This window comes from Sus scrofa, chromosome 15 (genome assembly GCF_000003025.6).
Source record: "Sus scrofa isolate TJ Tabasco breed Duroc chromosome 15, Sscrofa11.1, whole genome shotgun sequence".
NCBI classification, from domain to species: Eukaryota; Metazoa; Chordata; class Mammalia; order Artiodactyla; family Suidae; genus Sus; species Sus scrofa.
Genome location: NC_010457.5, coordinates 80,763,916 through 80,790,266, shown reverse-complemented (window position 1 = coordinate 80,790,266; position 26,351 = coordinate 80,763,916). Strand labels below are relative to the sequence as shown.

Genomic DNA, 26,351 nt, shown 5'->3' with positions numbered 1-26,351 from the left:
GGTATGTAGATGCAGCAGCAGTTGCCCAGCCCTGAAGTTCTCAGGGGTGGTAGTGGTTCATGTCTACCCAGAGCACGTGTTGGGGACAGCAGTATCACACTCCCTTTCCTGGAGCTGGGTGGCTGCTAAGGATGGGATCTGTGAGACAGGTAGCAGTGATTCACAGTTCATAGGATTGCCTTTGTAGCAGGCAGGGCCAGCAGTGTCTCCTGCAACCCTTCATGCTACAGCGTAGCTTTCAGGACTATTTCCTATAGTTTGCAAAGTCAGCAGATGCTCCTATAACCCCTCCCTTTGCCAGGAAGGCTCTAGTGACTGCTCTCTGCAGCTGTAGGTGCAGGCTCTGCCATTCTGCCATCACTCCCCTTGCTGGGCCACTCTAGGGATCTAGCCATATAGCCCCATGGGTGGGGGGCTTCTCCCTAACTGTTGCTAAAAGGCTTTCTCTGTAGCCGCAAGATGTGTACCACTGGCTGTCCCTCCCCCATCCCCAGGTGCTGGTGAAAGAGAGTACCTTAATAGCCTTTTCAGATAATTTGGATATTTCTCTTTGATATCACACCAAAACTGAATAAGTGATATTTCTCAAAGATTACTTGCAGTGTGAAACCTGAAACCTTATAAATAAGCATTTCTTATCTGTCACACTAAAATCTATTGATCTATCTTGAACTCTGAATGAATCATTCAACTATGAATGATTCTGTAACATCATGCATTGGTCATTTCAAAAATATTAGTTCATGAGTTATTTAGGTCTTTTGAACATTGACACATTTCTGTTGATGATATCAAAAAATTGCATTTGTTAATATCATCATTGATCTCATCAGAAAATTCATGTAAGTAGTGGGAAGCTGTCAAATTTAGGGTGGCAGATAAAAAAATTTCCAGAATTCTTATTGTCACTTGAAAGTGTGTATTTTATCACTGATTGTCAGTTGTTTTCAATTGCAGTGGAAGGTTCATTTTGTTCATTTTTGAGAAAATGCCAAATCTGAATAACCAGAATTTATATTAGTTGTTTTTCCAAGTTTTTTTTTTTTAAAAAAGGTTTTTCATGGAAAAAGCTGCCAACTCAGCTTGCAACTCAAACAATACTTCTCAAGAAAACCATCCCTAGAAGGAACCTAGAACCCAGATGTCTTTTACATCATTTGGTATGAGGCTCTTTCTCTTTGGGAGAGTTTTTCAACTGTGGAGGTATAAAACTCTAAACATAATCCAGAGTAGAAACAAGAGCGGAGATAGAGTTAGGAAAAAACTGTCCAAATACGTGACCCACAGTAATAATTTAATACACTATTGTTCATTAAAAGCAGTACCATTTGATATAAAATAATGCATTAAATTCTATATTTAGTATCTCAAAGACTAGGTTTTTTTGAAAATGAAAACAACAGAAAAGCATTATGCAACTGATGACATGATTTAGTATTTTTAACACTAAAAAATGTAACCAAAGCATCCACTTTAAAAAATCTACAGCTGATCCTGCAGGAGGAGATATTTTAGGCAAGTTATTTTTTTAACATCATACTTCTCATTTTAATGTCTTCCTTATTAATTCATGCATTTGAAAATAGTTTCATCTCGGAATTTTCCAGCAAGTTATGGGTTTGCGTTCACAGGAAGAAAAATAATTAAACTTTAGGCTTATTAATGGTAGATACTACCATATTCTTCTTTCCTTCTAACATTTTCTTGGAATTAATCAATACAGAGGGATTTTATTCATCCATAAATTTTCATGGCACTTTGCACTGTTCCTCCAATAATAGCAGTTTGTTCTGGCATATTAATTTAAATCACAATCCAACAGTTTTTAGAACTGAAGGTTGCAGTTCATGAATCCCAAGCATCCTTTGTATTTCAGGTGGCACTTGGTCTCTTAACACAACAAATGTTTTCAATTCAGTCTCATCCTTTAGTCAGCTGTGTTGCTAAGATACCTGTGTTGTCACATATTTTCTCTTTAACGTGTTTTCAGTTCACATTTGCATACATTTTGGCCTTCAAATGAGGAGCCAATATTTAAAATGCTCTTCTTCCTTGTACCTCTGGGCAGCCATCACTTTTTTAAAGACCAAGCTATAAGACATGTTTTAAATGGCCATTTTCTTTGTATTAAATCTATTATGACCATATCATAAGGGCAGAAAGCTGAAGCCATTTAGCCCGGCACTTATCTATGAGTCTCAAGGATCCAGTGAGGCCTGCAAATGTGATATGAACTTTGTGTGTGCTCATTCCTTCAACATTTAGCACCTACTCTGTTCCAAGCATTGTTAGGTGACAAAACTAATGCTAATGATGTCAGCAGTGTCAACATCACCACTGTCCCCTGGTTTTGAGAGCTTTGAGAGCCCTCTGCGTGCTGGGTACTGAATATATGTGCTTTACATACGTTCCATTCATATCATCATTCCAATTTTACAGATAAAGAAACTGAGACTTTTTCCTAAGATCCCATAACTAATAAGTAAAGCTAAGCTTCTTTTAGAAAGGAGCCAAGCTCTTAACCAGTTAACTACAGATAATATTGAACTTTAAAAGTTTTTTTTTTTAACCCTTTCTGGAAAGGGTGATTAAGCAGATTGAGGAGGAGAGTTTATAAACAGCAGGTATCTCTTTTTTAAAAAATTGAAGTATTGTTGATTTACAATGTTAGGTTAGTTTCTGGGGTGCAGCTTACATATTCTTTCTCATATTCTTTTTCATTATGGTTTATTATAGGATATTGAATATAGTTCTCTGTGCTATACAGTAGGACTTTGTTGTTTATCCTTTTGAAAATAATAGTTTGCATCTACTAACCCCGAACTCCATGTCCATCCCTCTCCTTCTTCCCTCTCCCTTGGCGACCACAAGTCTGTCCTGTGTGTTGTGAGTCTTCTTCTGTTTCATAGATAAGTTCATTTGTGTTATATACTGGTTCCACATGAAAGTGATATCATATGGTATTTGTCTTTCTCCGTTTGACTGACTTCACTTAGTATGAGAATCTCTAGGTCTATCCCTGTTGCTGCAAATGGCATCATTTCAGTCTTTTTTGTGGTGAGTGGTATTCCCTTATACACACACACACAGTCTTCTTAATCCATTCATCTGTCAATGGACATTTAGGTTGCTTCCCTGTCTTGGATATTGTAAATAGAACAGCAGCTCTCTGTGTGCATTATTTCTGATAAAAAGAATGTATGAGGTGTTTAGCAAAATGCCCTGTGGTTTGGCCTTTAGAAGGCTTAGGAAGGCACATCCATAGTGGAAGGAGAGCAAGAGAAATCTGAGATGGAGAGTGTAGAAGTCGCCTGTTAAGAATGTCTGAAGGACCATGAGAGCCGGAAGTAGCTGGGAAGGGAGGGCATAGACATAAATTTCATGAATTAATTCAACCTTTATTAGAATATGTGATTGTTAGGGTTAAAAATCCATTATCCACACACTGCTTAACTCAATTATTATTAATTCAATAAATATACATCTATTTGCTTCATATCTGTTCCTTTTGAATATAGCATAGGGCCCACTTCTCTGGTATTTCCCAGTTATACTAATATCTGGAGCATAGTAGATATTCAATAAAATATGAATTGAATGAGAATTGAGAGAGTATGTATTGTACATGTATACATTGACCATTTCTGTATTTTCTTTTAATGGGTTTGTGAGCTATAGGAAGTGTTTATACTTTTTCAGGCCATATGTCCAGAACCCCAAATTCTCTTAAAGATAAAATGCATCTTAATTATGTAATTACCCATTGGATTGGTCATTCTGGAGCCTTTGTTATAAATGTAAGTCTTAGTTAATTGTTTACCCACGAGATTGGAATGGCTTTCCACTTTCTAAATTATCTATGGCTATTTGGTGAATTTTTTTTTCTTTTTTTTTTTTCTTTTGTCTTTTTGTTGTTTTGCTATTTTTGGCACTCCGCGCATATGAGTTCCAGTTAGGGTTGAATCGAGCTGTAGCCCGCCTACGCCAGAGCCACAGCAACGCGGATCCGAGCCGCGTCTGCAACCTACACCACAGCTCACGCAACGCCGGATCGTAACCCACTGAGCAGCAGGATCGAACCCGCAACCTCATGGTTCCTAGTCGGATTCGTTAACCACTGCGCCACGACGGGAACTCCCGTATTTGGTGAATTTTAATGGAAAGCCTAATTACCTATTTCTAAAGACAGCTTAATTGGTTGCTCAGGAGACCCCTTCTCAATTCATTGGTTTGGGAGGGAAGCTTTGTTGATTTGTTTTTATTGAAAGAAGGGAAGGACAGAGGGAGAGAGGAAGGAAGGAAGGGGGAAAAGCCAATGCAAAAACAAAAACAGGCATGCTGCTCAGTAACTTTCCTAGAAGTCCTGGTAGACACTTGACAAAGGATCTGCATCTGTCTAAGGAAAAGCATCATGTCACTTTACCCACTACCATCAAAATAATTTAAAAGGCTTTTAAAATGCCAGAAATTAATCACCAAAGCTGCTCTTATTTCTCTGAATATTGTAAGCCATTTGTCAGGCTTAGAACTGATTTGGGGATGGTCATTTATAGCTGTGGATATTTCTGCTTGCTGATGGTTCTGTGTCTTTGTAGCCCTGGCCTTACCAAAGTAAGAGTCAGTCTCACATGTCGAGTGGTCTTATCTCCAGGGCCCAGGAAAGCAGGTAGAGTGGACAGAACATAGGTGTGAAGTCAGGAGGCCTGGGTTCCCACTATTGCTCCTTTGCTTACTGATTTCTGCCCTGATCAAATACCTTGACATCACTGTACTGTCATTCTATAAAACAGGAATGTGAGGATACAGTCAAATAGTGTGTATGATAAAGCTCTTTGTAAAATATAAAACTCTGTATAAATAAGTGCTCCTGACCTGGAGGCAGTGTAAGCGTTGGGCCTGGATTTTTTTTTTTTTTTTTTTCTTTTTAGGGCTGCACCCATAGTATATGGAATTTCCTACTCTATGGGTCAAACCAGAGCTGTAGCTGTTGGCCTACAACACAGCCACAGCAACATGAGATCCGAGCCGCATCTGCAACCCACCCCACCACTCACAGCAACACCGGATCCCCAGCCCACTGAGCAGGGCCAGGGTTCGAACCTGCATCTTCATGGATACTGCTTAGATTCATTTCTGCTGAGCCACAACAGGAACTCCGGGCCTGGATTTTTTTTTAAACCAAATGGGCAGAAGAATACAGTAATTAACGTTATCGTAAAGTAAGACTAGAACAGGATCATGAAGCCATATACCTCACAGATTCCTTTTTGCTGTGCACTGTAGTGACAGAATCAGGCCTGCTGCTGGAAGGGATTTTGTAAGGCTCCCTCAGTCACCCAGACCAGCTCTCCTGAAACGAGATGATGATTTCCTGCTACTCGCAGGACCTGCTAAACCTAATGATAACTATGACACATTTTCCCAGAGCATCAGTTTTACTCAGTAGTCATTGATGGAAAACACTTTTTTATTGAACTTGTTATAAGGGTACATTTGGGGGCTTGGAGAGCCACTCCTGGATCCCTGCATGTCCCTGTTCACAGTTGGCTGCTACTGGGGACATTTTGGTGTAAAAGGTGGTGAAGCACTAGCTTCCGCTGGCCAGCGAGCCTTAAATAACATCTGACCTAATCAACCCAAGATCTTCTGTTGCTCCCTAAATTATCTCCTGTTAACCTATCCTTTGGGGAGGAGGAAAATGGCAAGGTAGATCCCTCGCAACACATTAAAATATCACTAAAAAACAGACGTTAAATCATCTTTTAATCTTTCCTTCTTCCTCCGCATGGGAAGTTGATTGCAGTCTTTCTGTGTCTTATTTTCTAATGCACTGATTATTTGTGGCCCTGGTCCAGGTATAAATAAATATAAATTATGGTTTTTATATTCCACATATAAGCGATACATGGTATATTTCTTTCTCTGGCTTACTTAGTATGGTCATCTCTAGGTCCATCCATGTTGTGGCAAATGTTATTATTCTTTTTTATGACTAAGTAATATTCCATTGCATATATATATACCACATCTTCTCTATCTATTCATCTGCCAGTGGACATTTAGGTTGCCTCCATGTCTTATCTATTGCAAATAGTGGTGCTGTGAACATTGGGATACATGTATCTTTTCAAATTCATTAGGATCCTTTGAACTAAAAGGAATTTCATAAGATGAAATACTCTGTACATGATATGAAAGTTTATCTTAGAAAAGTGCCCAGATGCAAGCTATTTTTACTTTTCAGCATCATTATCTTAATGTAAAACGTGCCATGAGGTAGTGTGTTAATTTACAAAGAAAAGGAAAATTAATATCTGGCAGTGAGGTGAACAGTTAACACATGTATGAATTATTCTCATGCTTATACTTCGTCTCAGGGAAGTTATTTATGAAAGGCAAATCTTCAGGCCACCATTGCTATTTTCAAATACTAAACATAGGTTTTCAGGAGTTCCCCTTGTGGCACAGCAGAAACAAATCCTACTAGTATCCATGAGGATGCGGGTTCAATCCCTGGCCTTGCTCAGTGGGTTAAGGACCCAGCAGTGTTGTGAGCTGTGGTGTAGGTCGCAGATGAGGCTTGAATCCAGTGTTGCTGTAGCTGTGGTGTAGGCCGACAGCTGTAGCTCTGATTTGACCCCTAGCCTGGGAACCTCCATATGCCACGAGCTTCTCTAATTTCATCTCCTTTATTGTTGCAGAATAATGAAAGTATTTCTTTAAGTCGTACAGATAATAGGTATCAAGAGTTTGGGTAAAGCAAAATCCAAAATGTTGGTAACACATTTCCCTAGGTGGTCCCTCAGGTTCATTTTGGGAGGAAAATTGAGAAGTTCCTAAGGAGGCCAGTTTCAGGTTTTCATTTGGAAGAACCAAACAGAATATTGTTATGATCATCACTTCCAGTGGCCAAATTTTGGAGAGGGTTAGACTAGAATATTTTACTCTCACTATGTAATTTTATATATAATTACATGTTAACTTGTTATGTGATTCAAGACAGAAAAACATTTCCATTTATTTTACTTTGCCTTCCCAGAGCTTGTGTTATATAAATTGCTGTCAATACACCAGGGCTACCATTTCGTATCTATTAAGAACTTGTAAATTAAAAAATAAGACTGTGTCCTATGAATTAACTTCAGCATCACCACCTAAGGTATCTGAGCAGAGAGATGCAAAATCATCATAAAGAAACACCTGGAAAAAGGAGACTCAAAGAGGTAAAAGCTGCTTATGCCCATCCAGGCACTGGCTTAAAATGCAGTGCCCCTCATTAAACGGGCATTGAGCATTCTAGGCCTGTGGCATGGCCATCCTCATTATAGAGGACTCAATGGCTATCTTAACTCAGTGCATTAAATATTCAGTTCATCTAGCCCAGTCCACTTGTCTGATTCCATTGTCATCCACTTCCTAATGATTTTTTGTTTCCAGTATAGGTGTGCTGCCCCCAAAAAGAGCATGTCGGTCGCCCACCTTTACAGCAATTATATCTCACATCTTAGTATAAACCAGATACCTATCATTCTGCTTTTACCTATCAGTTTCATGAGCTTGGTGTTATAATGTCAGTCTCCCTTTGAGAAGTAGATATGACCTCCTTGCTGACCAATTAAGTTTCTGAGCCTCCAAAAGTGAGTACCACCCAACAGCCTGGAGGAAATTAGCCAGAACTAGCCTGAGAGGACTCGCTTATGGCCAGGCTGGCCTTTCCCACTAACACTCTCACACCTCTATATCCCTTTGTGCTGAATGAGTATGAACCTGCCTTTTTCCTCTTGAATTTCTGTTAAAAATACAGAGAAGACCAGGGAGTTCATTATTGAGTCCAGCTAGGACTCAGAAAACAGTTCAGTGACTTGGCTGGTATCAGTCAGAACCAGGCTTGGGAACCAGCCGGTGTACCACTCCACCCCTTCCCTCTGGGCTGGGTGTGCAAAACACTTCCTTAGACTGTCACTTGGAGAAGTTAATCATTTCTTTTTTTGTTGCTTTGTTTGTTTGTTTATTTGTTTTGTTTGTTTTTAATTACTCAAATGAATTTATCACATCCGTAGTTGTATAATGATCATTTCTGTTTCTTGAAAGAATAAGGAATTTGGGGCTGTGCTTTTTTTTGTTTGCGCTGTGTTCAAATGTCCTATGTTTATAATTATCGCAGATAAGTCTGTCAGGGAACATGTTAGACTGTACAGAGTTTGGTGGTATGAGTGTTAATATAGTATGATTTAAATTTATTATTCACTGAAATGAAGGCGCTGACATGCCTATTGTCACCTGTTTAGAGGGATATTGCATTAACGCTAGAGGAGTTACGTAGTGGAGACCCAGTTAGGAGTTACGATGTGGCTGATGCTAGGAGCATAAAAATTTAGGGCCCTGGCTGGATAGAAGTTTCCTGTGCAACATCAAAAGTTATTTGTCCCAACATAACGTAAGGAATTTTTAGAGTTCTGTATAGAAATCTCTAATGTTTGACTTACACTTGAAACTTTTGAGGAGGTGATAAATCTGGTAAATGCTATAAATTCAAATATAAGCAGTACTAAATTGGCTAGTAATCTGAAGGGCACTAGAAGATAAATGATCTAGAAACTTATTCATATGATAGCCTTCCAAAATTGCCCGTTAGCTATAGGGAATATGAGGGGCGGGAGAGTCTATAGGAAACAGAATTTGAAGTCACGAGGACATGGGTTCAGCTCCTTTTCTCACCACATACTACTTAGGTCAACTTCATCTCTCCGAGCTTGTTTCTTTATCTATAAAGTGACACCTACCTAATTGTTTTAATAACCATGTCATACCTATAAAGCACTTACTAGTACTGTGTAGTTGTCAGCTAGAGATGTAAGCCGACATTGTTAAGTACCTTGCATATGTTCCCCTCTTGGCTCTAATAGAGAGAAACTAGCTTACAAATGAGAATGCAGGGAACACAGGTATGAATAATCTGTGTTTCTAGAGTGAGCTGAATTTGCTTACATCTACAAATCTTGATAGTGGAAAAGCTGTGGTGTTTATATTTCAGTTTTAACATTTTATAGCAATTGTAGGATGCTGCTAAACCTGAGCCATTGACTCAGTCACCTAATCCAGGTACTCTTCATCATCCTGAGCCTCAGGGCCATGCCAGCTAGAACACTGCTTATAGTGCTTTTTGGGTAGAATGTTGATGTAGCTTAGCTAACTGGAGTATTGAGCTGTGAGTCTCTGATGTCATCATGCTGTACCAAAGGAGGTGGCTGTTTGTGTGTGGTCTTTCCAGTTGCCTAGAGAAGGTCTTACTATGAATGAGTCCTGACATTTAGTAATTGGAGATTTACTCTTTAGGCTTAAGTCTTGGTCCCATACTCAAAACCATATATATTCATGGAAAAGGAAGTAACCAGTCATTTGTTCCTTAGTGTAGTGAGTTGATAAGACCCTTCCCTGTAAGCAGCATTTGAGGCAGGAAGGAGGAAAGGGCAGGGATTACTCAGAGTTTGTGCCCAGGGGTTCAGATTACTGGAACAGTAGAAGTTAAAAACTGTAGAATGGTGGTACTTACGATGTGGTTTTACTTATGATGTGTCCCTAAACCACCAGGTTACAATTTGACTTGAAGCTGTCATTGCTTGTGACAGTGGCCTTGGGTCTTTAATGTGTATCACTGTCACACATCATACTAACCCTGATCTTGGGGTCTTAGACACAAGGAAAGGAAGGGAAACTTCTGTTTATTGATTACAGGAATAAAGTAATCATATTGTCTCATTTATTATCTCATTTAATTCTTAAATAATTCTGTGAGTATTTTTAATCTATTTAACACTTTAGGGAACAAGACAAATAAGTCAGTAGCTTGACCAAGGACCTGCCGCAGCCAAGAGATGACAGGGTTAGGTCAGCACTTGTGTCTGGCCCTGGAGCCCAGGATGCTGTTTAGTACAGTTGGTGAAAATGAGAGGCTAGCTCAGCACAAATCCAATATTATTACTAGACAAATAACAAGGGAATGGGGTCAGTGGTAGAAATTTCTATATTTGAAAAACAGCAAATGCAATCCTTTGTAAGGTCACCTGTTTCCCGCTTCTTGTCCTTACTCCTCCCACAACGCTCCTCTCCTTCCCCTCTCCCCCAATTTTCAGAGTCCACCTCCCTGTACTACAGATGGTTTGGACAAAGGTAAAAACAGAGAGGTTGTGGAATCTAAAGGTAAAAACAGAGAGGTTGTGGAATCTGCACATTCCCCCTCTCTTTTTCCAGGCCAGTCACCTTCATCCAGGGGAGCATTGCAGAAGCGATATCCCTATCAAGCACGGCTCGAGTCAGGTCTAAGACAGGGCAAAGTTTCCCAGGCAAAATAAAATGCTAAATACTGCTGGTGTGTCCAGCAAGAATGACCCTGTGGGACCTACATGCCTGGCCAGTTTTTCTTAACCATCTATTGTTACTCTTCGCTTACCATCTACCGCTACTCTTCGAAGTTGAAAGGACAAAATAAATAAACTACCTTCAGTAGAATCAAAAAAAAAAAAAAAAAAAACAACAACTACCCTCACACTCCGTGGTTTTTTTCTCATTTTCTCACTTGATTGGCAAGAGTGTAGTGTTTTAAGAGCCCCACTCCTAGCCAACGTCTAAGCTAATAGCTATATAATTTTGACAAGTTCGCTTCTGTAGGCCTCAGTTCTTCCAACTATAAAATAGAATAATATATGCTTCATAGGCATTTTGCTGTGGAATTAATGGGATGCTATATGTAAAGTGCTTCTTAGCTGGGTTCTTAGAGCATGAGTACTTAATAATCAATGAATGATAGTCATAATTAATAGATGCTGTAACTAAGTAGATAGATATGGCCAGAAAAATATGAGTGGTATACGTGTGTCTGGAACATTAGAACATTGATACTGGTTCTGAATTTAAGAGTTAGCAGTTCTGACTCAAGAGCTCCTCAAAATTAATGCAGAAGGCGTAATAGTGACAAACCCCCAGCAGCCACTTGAGGGGGTGCTAAGAAGTTTTTCATCCTGAGCCATTGTTTTCTGTCTCCTTTCTGCCCTAGGTAGTTAGTTGCCCAAGTTGTGATTAATCTAGTATTTCTTGCTTAGGTAGAAAAATTACTCGGGAAGGACATTATGACTCTGCAGAGTCGGCAGTAGACCTTGCCTCTCTGTGACAAAATGTTCACTTTTACCCAGCCATGAATTTCCTAGATAACTCTTACCATGAATATTTTTATACTTTGGTTGAATTTTAATTACTAGAGCTGAAAGACTGGGGATGATTTATAATGAAGGACCTTGATCAGAAATATTCAGGGGAAAAAAATTACTTGGGTTGCATGGGTGATTGTTTTCTTTAACCTAGTAACCTGAACATTCCGTGTTAAATATTGTGGAGGAAAAAAATACCGAGAGATTTGCTTTTGGAATCTTTTTCTGGGCCCACTGAGCATCAGAAAAATTTCCCTTTAGGTTGTACCTGACTAAGAGTTGGCTGGCCTTTTTATTTTTAGTTATCACATGACAAACTAGATCTAAGCTGACGAGTAATTTAGGTTAGGCAGGGAAAGTTCTTTCCATTGTATTTCTTCTTGGAACAAACAAAAACCTGTGTCTCATATTAGTCACCTAAGGATATAAATTTGTGGAAATGAAACATTTGTAGATATAAATATTACCTTTTGCCTTTTATTTTCCTAGAAATGTTTTTAAAAGAATAAACCATTTTAAAAGATGGGATTGTAGACTCAAAAAATAGTGGCATGCTTAAAAAATCAGTCATTCAGTATTATCAGTATCTAGCATGGTTTAAGGACCACTTTAGGCCCTGATTAAATTAGAATCTGCATTAGTCCCATACCCCCTGTAGATTATGAAATCTGAGATAAATTTTGTGCAGTTATTTGAGAAAATGGGCTGAAATAATTTAAATGTAGTTTTAGATTCTTTAAATACAGTGTAACATTAGAATCATAGTGAGTTGAACTTAATTACCCTAGCATGAGGAAACAGATGGGAGGTGTTTAGGGAACCAATATGAGAAAACTTATAGCACCTGGGTAAAAAAGTACTGAATAGGCATTGTTCTTAAATAAGGCTGGGTTTGAGTCTCTTGCACAGCACCTGCCTTTCTGCATCAGCAAACATCCAAGGGTCAGATAAGCACCTTGGCACTATATCTGGGAATTATGTACTTGAGGAATCGTTCCCAACCAGGTTGCAGTATGACCTGGCCTAAATCTCTTTGAATAAAAGAATGCTGAGATGAAAAATTGAAATAATGATGGACCTATTTAAGTGTAGGCCCACAACAAAACTACTCACGGTAGAGGTTTAGAACTCACTGCTCCAGGGTGTTACTGTTATGTGCATGCTCCTTGTTCTACATGAAAATAGGATGATACCTAAACTCCTTTCCTTTTTCATCAAAGTACTTACCAACTTTTGCTCATCTTTTACAAAATCAGGTTTTAGTTAACTAACCTCAGTCCATATGCACAAAGGCAGATTATTGATCAGCCTTTCATAATTTACCTGCATAGTGATGCATTCTTTTTAAAACCTAGTGCTGTATGTTAATTTTCCTTTGCTTTTAATAGGGGAAGAAAAAATCCATTTTGTAATGATTCATGACTCATTCCGTGCTCATTGTCTTCCTACTGATTTTTTTTTTTTTTTTTTTCCCTGCCTTGAGCCAGCAAGAAAATCTTTCGTGAGAGGAGGGAGAAACAGAGACAGAGTGAGTTGAGGAATACAGTACTTAAATACTGTTGCTTGATTTTCATTGGTTATCTCCTCTCTTACGGTGACCAGTCTAATCCAGCCTGCCTTGTCAAATCCCTCCCCGCCCCCACCCTCTGCCAGGGGCTTCACAGGGTGGCTGTTGCTAGAAACTGACTGCAGGCAGTATGTAGGCATCTTGCATTCAGAATGGACATTAAGATATTGAATAGAGAAGAAAGCTTTTAGAAATGTATCATTTGTCAAAATTGCCTGGCTTTTCAAAAAGGATAGAGAAATGCTGAATGTTTTGTATGCTGGCATCGACTCTTCATTTCTGTTCAGACTCTTAAGTTTTCAGAAGCTTAAATATAGAGCCCTTTAAAAAAAAAAAAAAAAAAAGGAAGAAAGAAGAATTTTTCTGGTTAGTCGACCTCTTTTTAAGAAGTGCTTCATCATCCTCCTCCACCTCTCCGTGATGTTTCTCTGCAGCTCTCTGTAGGGTAGGGTTCTGTGCTGGCTGGCAGAATGCTCATTTGTTAGCTGAAGAGAGTTCATCGACAGACATAGATCAATATAGGTTTTCTTTATTTCCTGTGAATTCCAAAATGCCATCCAAAGAGTCTTGGTCGGGTAGGAAAACTAATAGAGCTCCAGTGCACAAATCAAAACAAGAGGGCCGTCAGCAAGATTTATTGATAGCAGCCTTGGGAATGAAACTGGGTTCTCAAAAGTCGTCTGTGACAATCTGGCAACCTCTGAAACTCTTTGCTTATTCGCAGTTGACATCACTTGTTAGAAGAGCAACTCTGAAAGAAAACGAGCAAATTCCAAAATATGAAAAGGTTCACAATTTCAAGGTAAGAATACTTGTTTTTAACCTTTTCTTGTACGAGAGGAAATGCACATTACTTGAAATACACAGCATTAAAGTGATGTCTCTTTGAAACTAGGATGACTGGACTAAAATGTTCTTGCTATTCAAGGAATGAAGATGTTTTAAAGATGATTTTTTTTTTTAAGCAATAGCTGAATAAAAGTGGTAGAATCTAACCCCGTTTTCTCTAATGCTGCTTTAGTATTCTCTTTGATCAGTGTATACTCAATGGTAAAAGTCCTGTGATACTTAAAAGGTCTCATTTAATAATGATTTTGACGTTATTTTTATTTATGATGCAGCTTGTCTAACTACCTTTGTTGGATATTTCATGGGAGGATTAGATCTAATGTCCTGTCGTTTCTGGTAAAAAGCTTTGGCTCTAAGAGGCATGTGTTGTTGCATCTGGATTGAGCAGATGGTCTGCATTTCCCATAGTTTCTGCCTTTTCTCCTCTGCTAATGAGTTGACCATGATGAAAGGAGCACAGCTACCATGGGCTTATTATGCTGCTGACACTAGCAGCTTCTCTTCACTTTTTGAGTATTTACTTTCACCTTGTGTGTGTGTAGAGTTTTTAATTATTGTGTTAATGTGTTTTACCAACTAACTTTCATCGTTTTTCATCAAGATGATGTGTGTGTTGATTCAAGTTCAGTGGACACCCTGTCTGTATTTATAGCTTGAAGTTCAGTCTTTTGCACCCTAATTCAGAGAACATACAATGTGAGCCTGTGCGTAAGGAGACCCAGTTAAACTTACTGGGTAGATGCACTAACATTTCTGTAGTAACTTCCCAATAGTTACATACAACTTTAGGATGAAGTTCATGAGACATGAATATTGTTAGTGTAGACAAAATGGCATTAGTTTTTACATTAGGGAGTATCTGTTTTTCAAAAGTTGGTAAAGCTGGAAACCCTGATCTTCTGTTCATTTATGAAGGTATTCAACATTTATTCAGCAGATAGAAGGGACCAGGCTCTGCAGTAAGAAATTTCAATTCCAAATTTTTGATTCCTCCTGATTTTTAACACTAGCATTTATTTTACCCAAATGCTAAATACCCAGCCCCTGGTATGCTCTGCTTTTTCCATAGTGAAAAATATATTTTTATGTACTTCAAATTATTTGAGATAAGGGATACATTCCAAAAATGTATGGGCTGTGTAAACACTGCGAATATTTCAAGGTAAACCAAACAGCATTGTCTTCTCCCTCTTTGAACATCTTTTTAAGGACCTGACCTTTCATCCAATATTTTTTACTTAAAATGAAATTGAGACCAAGCAGTGTGTGCATCCAGTCTCAATCACATCCTCCATTTATGTGCCTAAACAGCCCATGCAGGTACTAGGCCTCAGTGTCTTCTTGCATGATATACAACCTGGTTTGCAGAATCTTTATCAGGAAAAGGACCCAAAATACATCCTTTTGCAAATGTTAAGTTATGTACATGTTTGGTCACAAAAATAGCCATTTAGGGTCCTAAGCAGGAAATTATGCATACCCCTTAGAAATGGCTGAGATTTTTAAATATACCTTCAAAGATGTACCCCTCTGGTACATTAGGCAGGAACAGATTGCCCCTATGAAGGATGTCATTTCAGTGCTCAATTCACTGTGCATGCTTTCTATCAATACTGATAAAGAGCAAAGTAGATTTGTTCAAAGATTTGCACAAACAGGCACATTCTCTAATTCTTCTTTGCTTGTGCCTCCAGTAATTTCTCAATTTTCATTTAACACGTGGCATTAATGAGCAGATTTTGTACAGCCAGAAAGTGCTGACTGCGGGACCCGTTGTGACTCATAGCTTGGTACCCACACTGTTTTAAAGATACTTGTCTTTTTTGTTGTTTAAAAAAGGCACATTAAAAAGTCGAAGTCTGCTTCCTTCTCATGCTAAAAAATTAAAACCAGCTGGAGCTCACTGTTTTAAAAAAGGAAAAAAGTAAAGTATGTATGCTCAGGAAGAGCTCATGTTAGACAGTGAGTTGCACCACATATGTTTCAGAGTTTGCTAATAAGGTCAAAAGTCTCAGAATTTGACTCTTGCCATTGAAATCATCCTATGTAATTTAAAAAATGTTTCTGTGGGGGTGGCATTAGAAAAGAGAGAAAGGGGGTCATACCTGACTTCCAAGCACATCCCCAAAAGAATTCAGACTCCGACACTTACAGATGTGACATGTAAGTGTGTACAGTTCTGAGATTTATTGAAGAAAACATCCTGAGCATTTACATAATGATAATCATTCACACGGCCTTGCCATGGACTGCCCCTATGTTGGTAAAAGTGTCCTCAACCTAACTACCAACTCACTCACCAAAGCCTATTTCATGTGGTTTTCTTTTTTGCTTCTTGAACTGCCTTGTTACATAATGTTGCTCTGTGGTGTCACACAGCTGCCAAGTCCCATTTCAGAAGGTGAAGCCACGCGTGTCTTATACCTTTGGGGAAAGCATGCACCAAGGTGAAATCCAAAAAAATCAACGGGGCCTGACTCCAGACTCCAGGCAGGTGTTTGCTCTTTGTTGTTGTTGTTTCTTCATTTTTAATAGAAGGAGAAAAAAAAAAAAACAGGAAGGCATCCCATTTTGCTGTGTTATATAACACAGTGTCTCCCCCCCACACCCCACCCCCGCCATTGTTACTTATAAGGCTTTGATAAAGAAACGGTAGTTGTCTCTCTTAGGGAAGCTATCATTTTAAAAATAAATGTACCACATCCTTTAAAAATGATTACCCTGAGAGAGAGAGCACAAACACTAATTTCTTAAGCTGACTTAAAGACAAAAACTAAGCTAAACTACCGTTTAAAAGTCAGACCCAGGCACACACACCCCCACCCCAGCAGTGATTGCATCCTCCGTCTGAGGCTCCCCAGATAGAATGCTAACTAAGACCCAACCCTTGCCCTCAGCAACCTGCTTGTTATTTGTCTGACCTTGGGCAGATTGCTTCATCTCTTTAAACCTCTGGTTCTCCATCAGAGAAACAGAATTCCTGGTGTGCATAGGTACATGGTAGCTACTGTTTTTGTTATCACAAATTACCCTTAAGTGGATATTTTTTTAAATCCACACAAGCCTGTTTCTTGCCCAGTTGCAGAGGTCACGATGCAGTTGAGAACCCCGGCATGATTGTCGTGCTAAAGAAAGCTCTTGCTGCTTTCTTAGCTCCCAGGCACAGTTAGATGTTATGTAAGAGCAGTGCATTTTCACGCACCACAGCATTCAGTGAAAGCCGCTGTATTGCTTTGACTCCCTTCAAAGTAGTCAATGTTTCATTTGGTATGTTTAATTCAAATAGTTCTAGCAAGATTACATAAAATGTAATAATAATAAGAGAAACTTGGTTACTCAGGCAAATTAAATAATTAAAAGAAAACATTAAAAATTATAGATACTTTTGGAATTCTCTGGTGGCACAGTGGGTTAAGGACCAAGGTTGTCACTGCTGTGGCATGGGTTCAGTCCCTGGCCCAAGAACTTCTTATGCTCAAGTGTAGCCAAAGGGGGGAAAAAAAAAAAAAACTTTAGATATTTTAAAATATGAGTTTGGTTCTTTTCTAAGGTAGTCTTGATGTGGTGACTGGTCGATTGTAGAGTTTCAGAGACTTGCTTTCTACATAGAAATGAAAGATGTGATATAATAATAGACTGAATGTTGCCAAGATCATACACAAGCAGTGAATCCTGAGGTGTGAATTAATAATGTAATTAACACTGTAAAAGGAACTTTATAATATGTAATAAAATTACTGATTCAAGACCTACGGGGATATAGTGATAAGACTTAACCCATCAGTCCTGGCCACCAGACCAGACGTCTTGCTGTTTGATAAACTGAAGGGTAGAAATGGCCAGCACTCCTGCTGAAAGTGAACGGCCAGCACTTCTTTCCTTCAGAGGACATGGACAAATCCAAGCCCTGTGGTCTTCATTTGATTCATATTTGAGAATACAAGATGAAACAACAAAAAAAATAGATTTAGTATAAAATATGGAGTTAAACTACCTGATCTTTAAGTTCCAACAGCTCTAAAATTCTCTGATTAAATTACATTAACAGGCATTAGATTTGTTAATATAATTATTCTCTCTTCCATAGTTTACTGTTAAACTATATATGAAAAAATATTTTTAAAAACTAGTTATATTAACAGTCAGTGAAATGTCATATTCAAGGACCATGCCTACCACCCCTTTGGTATTTTCCTCACCAACCATCATAACACCACCTCCCCCCTTGTTTTCTCCCTCCATTCTTCCATTCTCTGTCTCCATTATCTAGTAAAATGCCCTGAAGATGCTCAAGAATAAATGAGCACACGATGTGACATGGGGGATCTTTGTTGTGGGGGTGCTTGTGGTTATTGTTATTTTGAAACTGCCTTTCATGCAGCAAGAAGACACAAAAGACACATTTTTTAAAATGAGCTTAAGATTTGTTACAAAATTTTAAAAATCAAATTCATGTGAGTCTTTAAAATGAAATAAAACCTAAAATGTCATGTTTATCTTATTTGACTGGACAATCTATGTTCACATTTTAAGTGCTCAGAAGTTTGAATATTGTTTTGAATTAATAGTAATATAAAGAGTTTAAATGCATCATGACAAAATGGAAATGGTAACCTGGACTGTCTCATTAACCTTTAGCAATGATGTTACTCATCATTGCTTCTCCTGTGGATATAAACATGGAGTGTCCAATGTAAATATTTTAAAAGAGAAATGTTTTTCTCCGAGTAGGAGACTGTATTATAAGTTTCTACATTATACATGTATATGGATATATATATGTATAACTCACACAAAATTCCTGCTTCTTAATGTGGGTCACTTGCAAGAGAAAATAGAAATAAAGATCAGAGCATAGCAGGGGTTTTGTCAGTCTAGGTCAGTCAAACTTGTAGAGGGTGATGGAAAGAAAATAGGAGATTGGACAAGATCATCTGTAAGGTCCCTGTAGGCACTGTGTTTCTGTTGCTATCTGAGGTGCTGTGGAAGCCAAAACAATAACACCACATTACTCTGCTTTTCACTTCCGCCCCTGCTGGTAGTGAGGAGGGACCACAGAGACTCCCCATGCACTTCTCTCCAGGCCTACACAATGCCCCCCAGCTTTGTGCCCCTTTCAACCTCAGTTCTGTCTATCCTGTAATGATAGCAGGAGAACAGCTTATGACACCTTAAATATAAATCTAGATCATTAAGGTCATTAATGTTACTGCCTGACATTAATAATCTAAGGAGAAATATTTCACAAGGTTTTTGTTGGTTTGCTCATAGTTGCTTATACATCTTCATAGCCATTTATGGAACTAGAGAATTTTAAATGCTGTACTTAACTCAAGAGGAACTCATCATTTCATGGATTGGAAGAATTAGCATTGCAAATGTCTATACTACCCAATGTGATCTACATGTTCAGCGCAATTCCTATCAAAACCACAATGATGACATTCTTTACAGAAGTGGAAAAAGCCATCCTAAAATTCATATGGAACCGCAAAAGACCCCCAACAGCCAAAGCAATTTGAGCAAGAATAACAGCACTTGAAGGCACCACACTTAATGATTTCAAAATATATTACAAAGCTATAGCAATCAAAACAATATGGTGCTGGCATAAATACAGACCTATAGACCAATGAAATGAAATACAAACTCCAGAAATAAATCCATGCTTCTACAGTCAGCTGAACTTCAACATAGGTTCCAAGAACACTAAATAGGGAAAGGACAGTCTCTTCAATAAATGAGGTTGGGAAAACTGGGTATCCATCCACAAAAGAATGAAATTGGCTCCTATCTTAAAACATTTATGAAAATCACTAAAAACAGACTAACGATTTAAGTATAAGCCCAGAAACCAAAAAACTAGTAGATGAACTCATACAGGAAAGGTTCTTGACGTGGGTCTGGGCAGTAATGATTCGGGTAGGCAGCAAAAGCAAAAACAGACGAATAAGATTGTCTCAAACTAAGAACTTCTGCACAGTAAAGGAAACGGTCAACAGAGTGAAAAGGCAACCTATGGAATAAGAGAAAATACTTGCAAAGCATATATCTGATAAGGGACTATAGAGAGGGAATTCATACCATTCAAAATAAAAAAAATAATAATAATAACTTGATTTAAAAATGAACAATGACCTGAACAGACCTTTCTCAAAAGAAGACATCTAGATAGCTGAAGGGTGTGTGAAATAGTGCTCAGCATCACCATCACTAATCGTCAGGGAGACGCAAATCAAAACCACAGTGAACTGTCACCTCACCCCTTTTAGAATGGCTGTTGCCAAAAAGACAAAAGATAACCAGTGTAGGTGAGGATATGGAGACAAGGGAACCTTGGCACACTGTTTGTGGGAATGTAAATTGGTACAGCTATCATGGAAAACATTATGGAGGTTCCTTTAAAAATGAAACCTACATTATGATTCAGCAGTGGTTGCCCTTTCCCACTGTTGATTGTCTGCTATACAGAAGATTTATCATTAGATGTAGTCTCATTTGTCTGTTTTTGCTTTTGTTGCTTTCAAATTTGGAGAGCGATATGGCAGTTTGTATTTCTTACTTGGAGACGTTTGGTGGAATTTATTAGGTGTGCTTTTTTACGGAAATAAAAAAACAAAATATTAGAGAGTAAATTAAAATTTGGGGAGAGATAAGCAAGTTTGACTTTCTTACTAGGAGTCCATTAATGGAACTTATTAGATGTACAGTTTCTTTTACGAAATTAATACCCAGAAGTTCTGGTTATGGCTCAATGGTAACGAGCCCAACTAGCATCCATGATGATGTGGGTTTGATCCTTGGGCTCACTCAGTGGGTTAGGGATCTGGCATTGCCCTGAGCTATGTGGTGTGGCTTGGATCTGGCATTGCTGTGGCCAGCAGCTGTAGCTCTGATTCATCCCCTAGCCTGGGAACTTCCATATGCCATGGGTCTGACCCTAAAAAGCAAAAAAAAAAAAAAAAAAAAAAAAAAAAAAAGAGAGAGAGGGAGGAAGGAAGGAAAAAGAAAATAAAACCCAACCAATTTAAAAATAAAACAAAACCTGAGGCCAGCCTTTAAGATGTTAGACTTGACATTTTTAAACACCTTAAGGAGAAGCCTGGCTCTATCTCTCTTGTCAGAACCTATCATAATTCTTACTTTCAACCAGTATCCTAATTTGAGACCCTGAGCCAGACGAATGCATCTAATATGGTATTGATTATTTCCAGCAAGTATGTCTGTCATACTGACTTAATGTCTTAGAAAATTTGGCTTCTCCAAAATTTATCCCAAAGTAAAGGACCAGCCTGGCACGTGACCGCCAACACAGTAACAAGTTAAGGATATAAATAAATCCGTAGGAAGAAGACACAATTTGAAAAAGTCATCTTTTCCCAAATTCTCTTCTTTTTGTGCTCTCTGATTGTGTCCACTCAGTAATCTAACCTCCAAGAATTTGGGACATGTTAGTACTTTAAAGGCAACTTATACAGTCACTTGTATCATACATCCATTCTCCTCTTGCACATTTAACTGAGAATTAAGTCTTAATTATACTCTGCTTGTTTTTTAAGTTAATAGAAGAGATAATTAAGATAATAGGAGATAATATTTCATATCTCCATTTTTCAAAACCTTGTTTAATTGACAAATTATACTTCTATGCTTCATCTTCTCTGTGACCCACTGCACTAACCTTTCTCAGAGGACAAGAGTCTTACTTAAAAGTGAAGCCATTATTGTGACTTTAATAAAATGGTCAAAGCCTATGTCTGAGGAATATATATGTCATAACATCTTCACTTATTGTCTATATTGTCAGGTTTCCTGTATCTCAGCACAATTATTATCATTATTAACCTAGCACTCAATATTCGTATGTAATAGCATGTGACATGAAAATATCACTGCCTTTGTCAGAGAGTCCAAAGAGCAGAGAAGAATGAGAGATATGCATATAGACCAAAGGCAGTGGAATATAAATCTAGGAAGGGTCTTTTTTAAGTGAAGAGAACACATGATTGATTTTTCTTTCTTAAAGATTCTACCATGGCACTGTTGGTATCTGAGAAACCACTAACAGGTTGTTTTCCTGATAAATAACGTAATGATAGCTTTTTTTTTTTTTTATGCTTACTAACACCTCTCATCTTAAATTATCTTCAGAGTCTTCTGGCTACAAAATAGGAAAGCTAGAAAGAAAGGGGGAACTAGCCCAGTGGGGTTAACACATCTGAAGGTCATGATCCACTGCTTATTTCCTACATTTTTTTATGGGGGAGGCGGGGAACCAAGGCAGAATTAGGTGTGTTCTTTTACACTTGATCTTAGCCAAAAGGCCGAGAAGTGATGGCGTGTTCTTTTAAAGTGTTATCCAGACATAAAAGTTAAAAAGAAAAGGATATTTTCATTTTTAGATCATGGGAGCCAGAGGATTCTTGACATATTAAGTGAAACCTTCCAGTCTCTTGTAGTAGAGATGATGTTTTAGTTGTGTGAATGCATTTGTCCAAATCAGGCCTAAAATGTCCGGCTCAGTCTTTCTCTTTTGTAGAACTCCCTTTGTTTGGAGTTCTAGCCCTAACATGTTCCATACTCTGGTTGCAGCTGAGGCTCTGCTTTAGGCTTGCACAGTGTGTTCATAAAGAGATGGTCCATCTAGGAGGCATGTGATTTTGCTTTGATGATGGTTGCTATTACAGCTCATTACTCCACAATTGTATGACATTGCTTCAGTGTGTCTTTAAAAATCCATTTGGAACCCATGCCTGGTATTTACCATTTGATGGAACAGATGGGAGACTTTCCACTGCAAGTGGCAGAAAACCCAACCCTTGCTCACTAAGGCAAAAAGGGAAATTATTGGCTCACATGGTAGGAAAAGTCCAGTGTTGGTGGAACGTCTCCCTTGTCCCAGGGACCTAAAATGCCACCAGAACCCTGTCTCACAGCTCTGTCTTCATTTTTAGGCTCCCTCTGGTGACAAGATGGCTGGCAGAAGCTCCAGCTCCGTATATTTTCAGATACTAGTCAGCTGCAGAAAGAGACTGAGCAAAGGGTCGAGGCCTGGCAGGCATTCACCCAATTATCTGATAGGCCCACCTCTGAACCAGGAGCTCTGGTTCAGGAGAATGGAATGTGCCAGTTGGCTTAGATCTAGGTCACATACTCCTCCCTTGGAGGAGAAGGTCAGCTCCGCACAGTTCACATGGATTGAGGACTGTTATCCCAAAAGAAGACATTTATTCTGTGTGGCTCAAAAATAAGGAATGCCTACTACAACATTAAATGACCAAATGAAATCACCATTTACAAGATCGTAGTGCACAACCTACTGGCACAACAAGGTAACACTTTGCTGAGAGAAGCGTGCTTGTAGAGCATGAGGACAAAAGAATCCTGAAGCAGTCCGGCCCTATATCAGGGTCACTGAGAATTGCTGATGAAGTTAACATCCTTTGACACATGTTGAAATTGAAGCTGAGAGGAGTTGCAGGTTCTAGCTCCACAAAAGATCAGTTTTAGAAACAAGAATATAAGCTGAACTTCCACTTTCAGCCATGATGGAAGACAAAGATATACCTTCCCATCTAATACAACTAGCAAACCATAAAAATATATAAAACAACAGTGAGATATTGAACAACGGGGTTCTGTTATGCCTGAAGAAGGAACACAGACAAGATGCATCTTTTTTTTTTTTCGCCTGTCTTTTTTAGGGCTGCACCTATGGCATAGGAAGGTTCCTATGCTAGGGGTCAAATCAGAGGCATAGCCACTGGCCTACACCACAGCTCACAGCAACACCAGATCCCTAACCCACTGAGCGAGGCCAGGGATCGAACCTGTGTCCTCATGGATACTAGTCAGATATATTTCCGCTGAGCCATGATGGGAACTAAGATGAGTCTTAAGATTGTTCTCACTTACTGCCCGGAGGCAGTTTCCAGGCCACAGTGATGGAAGGAGAATGCACAGAACAACTGTTTGAAGCTATAGTTACCAAAAATTGTGTAAATTTGATGAAAATCCATAGATCCAAGAAGTGCTGTGAACTCTAAAGAGAAGAAGATATAAAAATAACACCAGGGCACAACATCATAAGCAAATTGCCTAAAATCCAGTCTAAAGAAAAAAACTGAAAGAGCAGCTAGATAGAGGCAAAAAGAAAACCAGGTTATAGAAAAGTTTTCTTTCTAAAGTGGTTCTTTATCTCAACCTGAGAGGTGAAGTTATTCTTTCACATATGATAAAATATATAAAAGATGTCTGTGGAGTTCCCTTCGTGGTTCAGTGTTTAATGAACCCAACTAGTATCCATGAGGACGTGGGTTCAGTGTCTGGCCTTGCTCAGTGGGTTAAGTATCTGGTGTTGCCATGAGCTGTGGTGTAGGTCACAGACACGACTTGGATCTGGCATTGTTGTGGCTGTGGTGTAGGCTGGCAGCTGTAACTCCGATTAGACCCCTAGCCAGGGAACCTCCATATGCTGTGGGTGTGGCCCTAAAAAAAGGCAAAACAAAACAAAACAAAAAAATATATATATATAAAAGATGTCTATAGGATCTAGAAAGAAATGTGTTTGGTTTCTCTTGAATTTCATTTTCACATTCCAGCTTCATAATGCGTTTATAGTGTTATGGCTTTATAGGACTTTAAATGTGCACATTTATATACAGGAATATGCATTTTTAAAAGAGGAGAAATTATTTTTATACTGCTTTTAAGATTAACAGCTTTAAGTAAAGTTTATTCCACTATAGGAAAAATATGTCAATAGAAGAAACAGATTATTTTCCTTTGTCACTGGTACTCTTACCTGTCTTACACAAAGTTTTTTAAAAAGCAGCAAGGCGTAGTTCCCATCATGGCTCAGTGGAAACGAATCCAACTGGGAACCATGAGGTTGCAGGTTCAATCCCTGGCCTCGCTCAGGGGTTTAATGATCCGGCGTTGCCATGAGCTGTGGTGTAGGTCCCAGACGCGGCTCAGATCCTGTGTTGTGTGGCTGTGGCTGTGGCGTAGGTGGGTGGCTACAGCTCCAATTGACCCCTAGCCTGGGAACTTCCATATGCCGCAAGTGCGGCCCTAAAAAGGAAAAAAAAAAAAAAAAGGCAGCAGGGGAAGTGGGGAGAATACATATTAAATACAGATGAGTAAAGAATGACAGCAAAATTCTCATCAATCACACAAGACAATGGAATAACATCTTCAAAGCACTCAACAACAAAAATATAACCTAGAATTCTATATGCAGCAAAAATATCTTTCAAAAATGAAGATAAAACTAAAATATTTGTTTTTTAAACCAAGAAAAACTTGAGGTTCATTCATCACCAAGGGACCTAAACTAGGAAGCTCTTCAGATGGAAGGAAAATGATGCCTGATGGAAATTTATTTATTTATTTGTTTGTTTATTTGTCTTTTTAGGGCCGCACCCGAGGCATATGGAGGTTCCCAACCTAGGGGTCTACTTGGAGCTACAGCTGCCGGCCTGTGTCACTGCGGCAGCAACGCCAGATCCAAGCTGCGTCTGCACATTTAGCTTTATACAAAACAATAAAGAATGCCAGAAATGGTAAACATATAGGTTAAGTTTACCAAATAGGTAAAAATTGGGTTTTTTCTTCATTGTAGTGTTTTTTAAAAATTAATTTACTGTATAAAGCGAAAACAGTAATATATTACATAGTTTGTACAAGTAAAACAAATAACAATAGCAAAAAATATGGGGCAGGAGGAGTGGAAATATACTGTGGAAAGATACACTATACATGAAGTGGCATAATACTGTTTGAATGTAGACTGATAGGTTAAAGATGTGTATTATAAGAAACCTTAGACTAAACTCTAAAAAATAAAATTGTTATAAGCTAATAGTGGAGACAAAATGGACTTACAAAAAGTATATAATTTATTCAAAAGTATGCAAGAAAGAACAAATGGAATATATAGAAAACAAAAGTCAGATGAGAGCTTTAAACCCAATCATACTGATAGTTATATTAAGTGGAAATAGACTAAACACTCCATTAAAAGACAGAGGTTGTTGTCAGATTGAATTTAAAAATCAAGATCCAACTATATTCTATCCACAAGAAACCCACTTTAAATATAAAGAGACAAAGAAGTGAAAAGATATATAGACAACAATTCAAAGAAAATTAGAGTGGCTATATTTATACTGAACATAGTAGTTTCAGAACTAGAAATATTATTGGGAGTAAAAACGGTACAATTGATCAAGAGGACATAATTTTAAAACTTATATGAACCTAATAACAGACATTCAAAATATGTAAAGCAACAACTGAAAAGTGAAATAGACAAATCCACAAATATAGACAGAGATCTCCACACTTGTCTTTCAGTGATAGGACAAATAGACAAACTGAATAGAAAATTAGTAAAGATTTAGAAAGCTTGAACAAAAGTATCAACCAATTTGACCTGATATTTGTGGAGTATTCTACTTGGCAATAGCAGAATACACATCCTATTCAAGTGAACATGGAATATTTGCCATGATAGACAGTATTTTGGGCTGTAAAACAAGTGTCAATAAATGTGAAATGATTGAAATCATACAAAGCCTACCCTCTAGCCACAAGAGAATTAAATTCAAAATCAATAACAAACATTTGAAAATTTTCCCACATATTTAGATATTAAACAACTTTCTGCCGAATAACTCATGAATTAAGAAATCACAAGGGACATCAGAAAATATTTTGAACTGAATAAA

The 26,351-nt window shown here is 38.3% G+C and overlaps 1 protein-coding gene across 4 annotated transcripts in view; it reads left to right on the top strand.

The window, feature by feature from the left end:
• The window catches only part of CHN1 (chimerin 1), a 196,504-nt gene that overhangs the window by 137,480 nt on the left and 32,673 nt on the right, over positions 1 to 26,351 (top strand). For 3 of the 4 annotated variants that reach the window (XM_021076315.1, XM_021076316.1, XM_021076318.1), the window contains one exon: positions 13,496 to 13,573. In XM_021076315.1, coding sequence (XP_020931974.1) covers positions 13,496 to 13,573 — 78 coding nt within the window. Of the gene's footprint in view, positions 1 to 12,600; positions 12,733 to 13,495; positions 13,574 to 26,351 lie in introns of those variants that run through there. The other variant, XM_021076317.1, reaches the window with a different exon arrangement.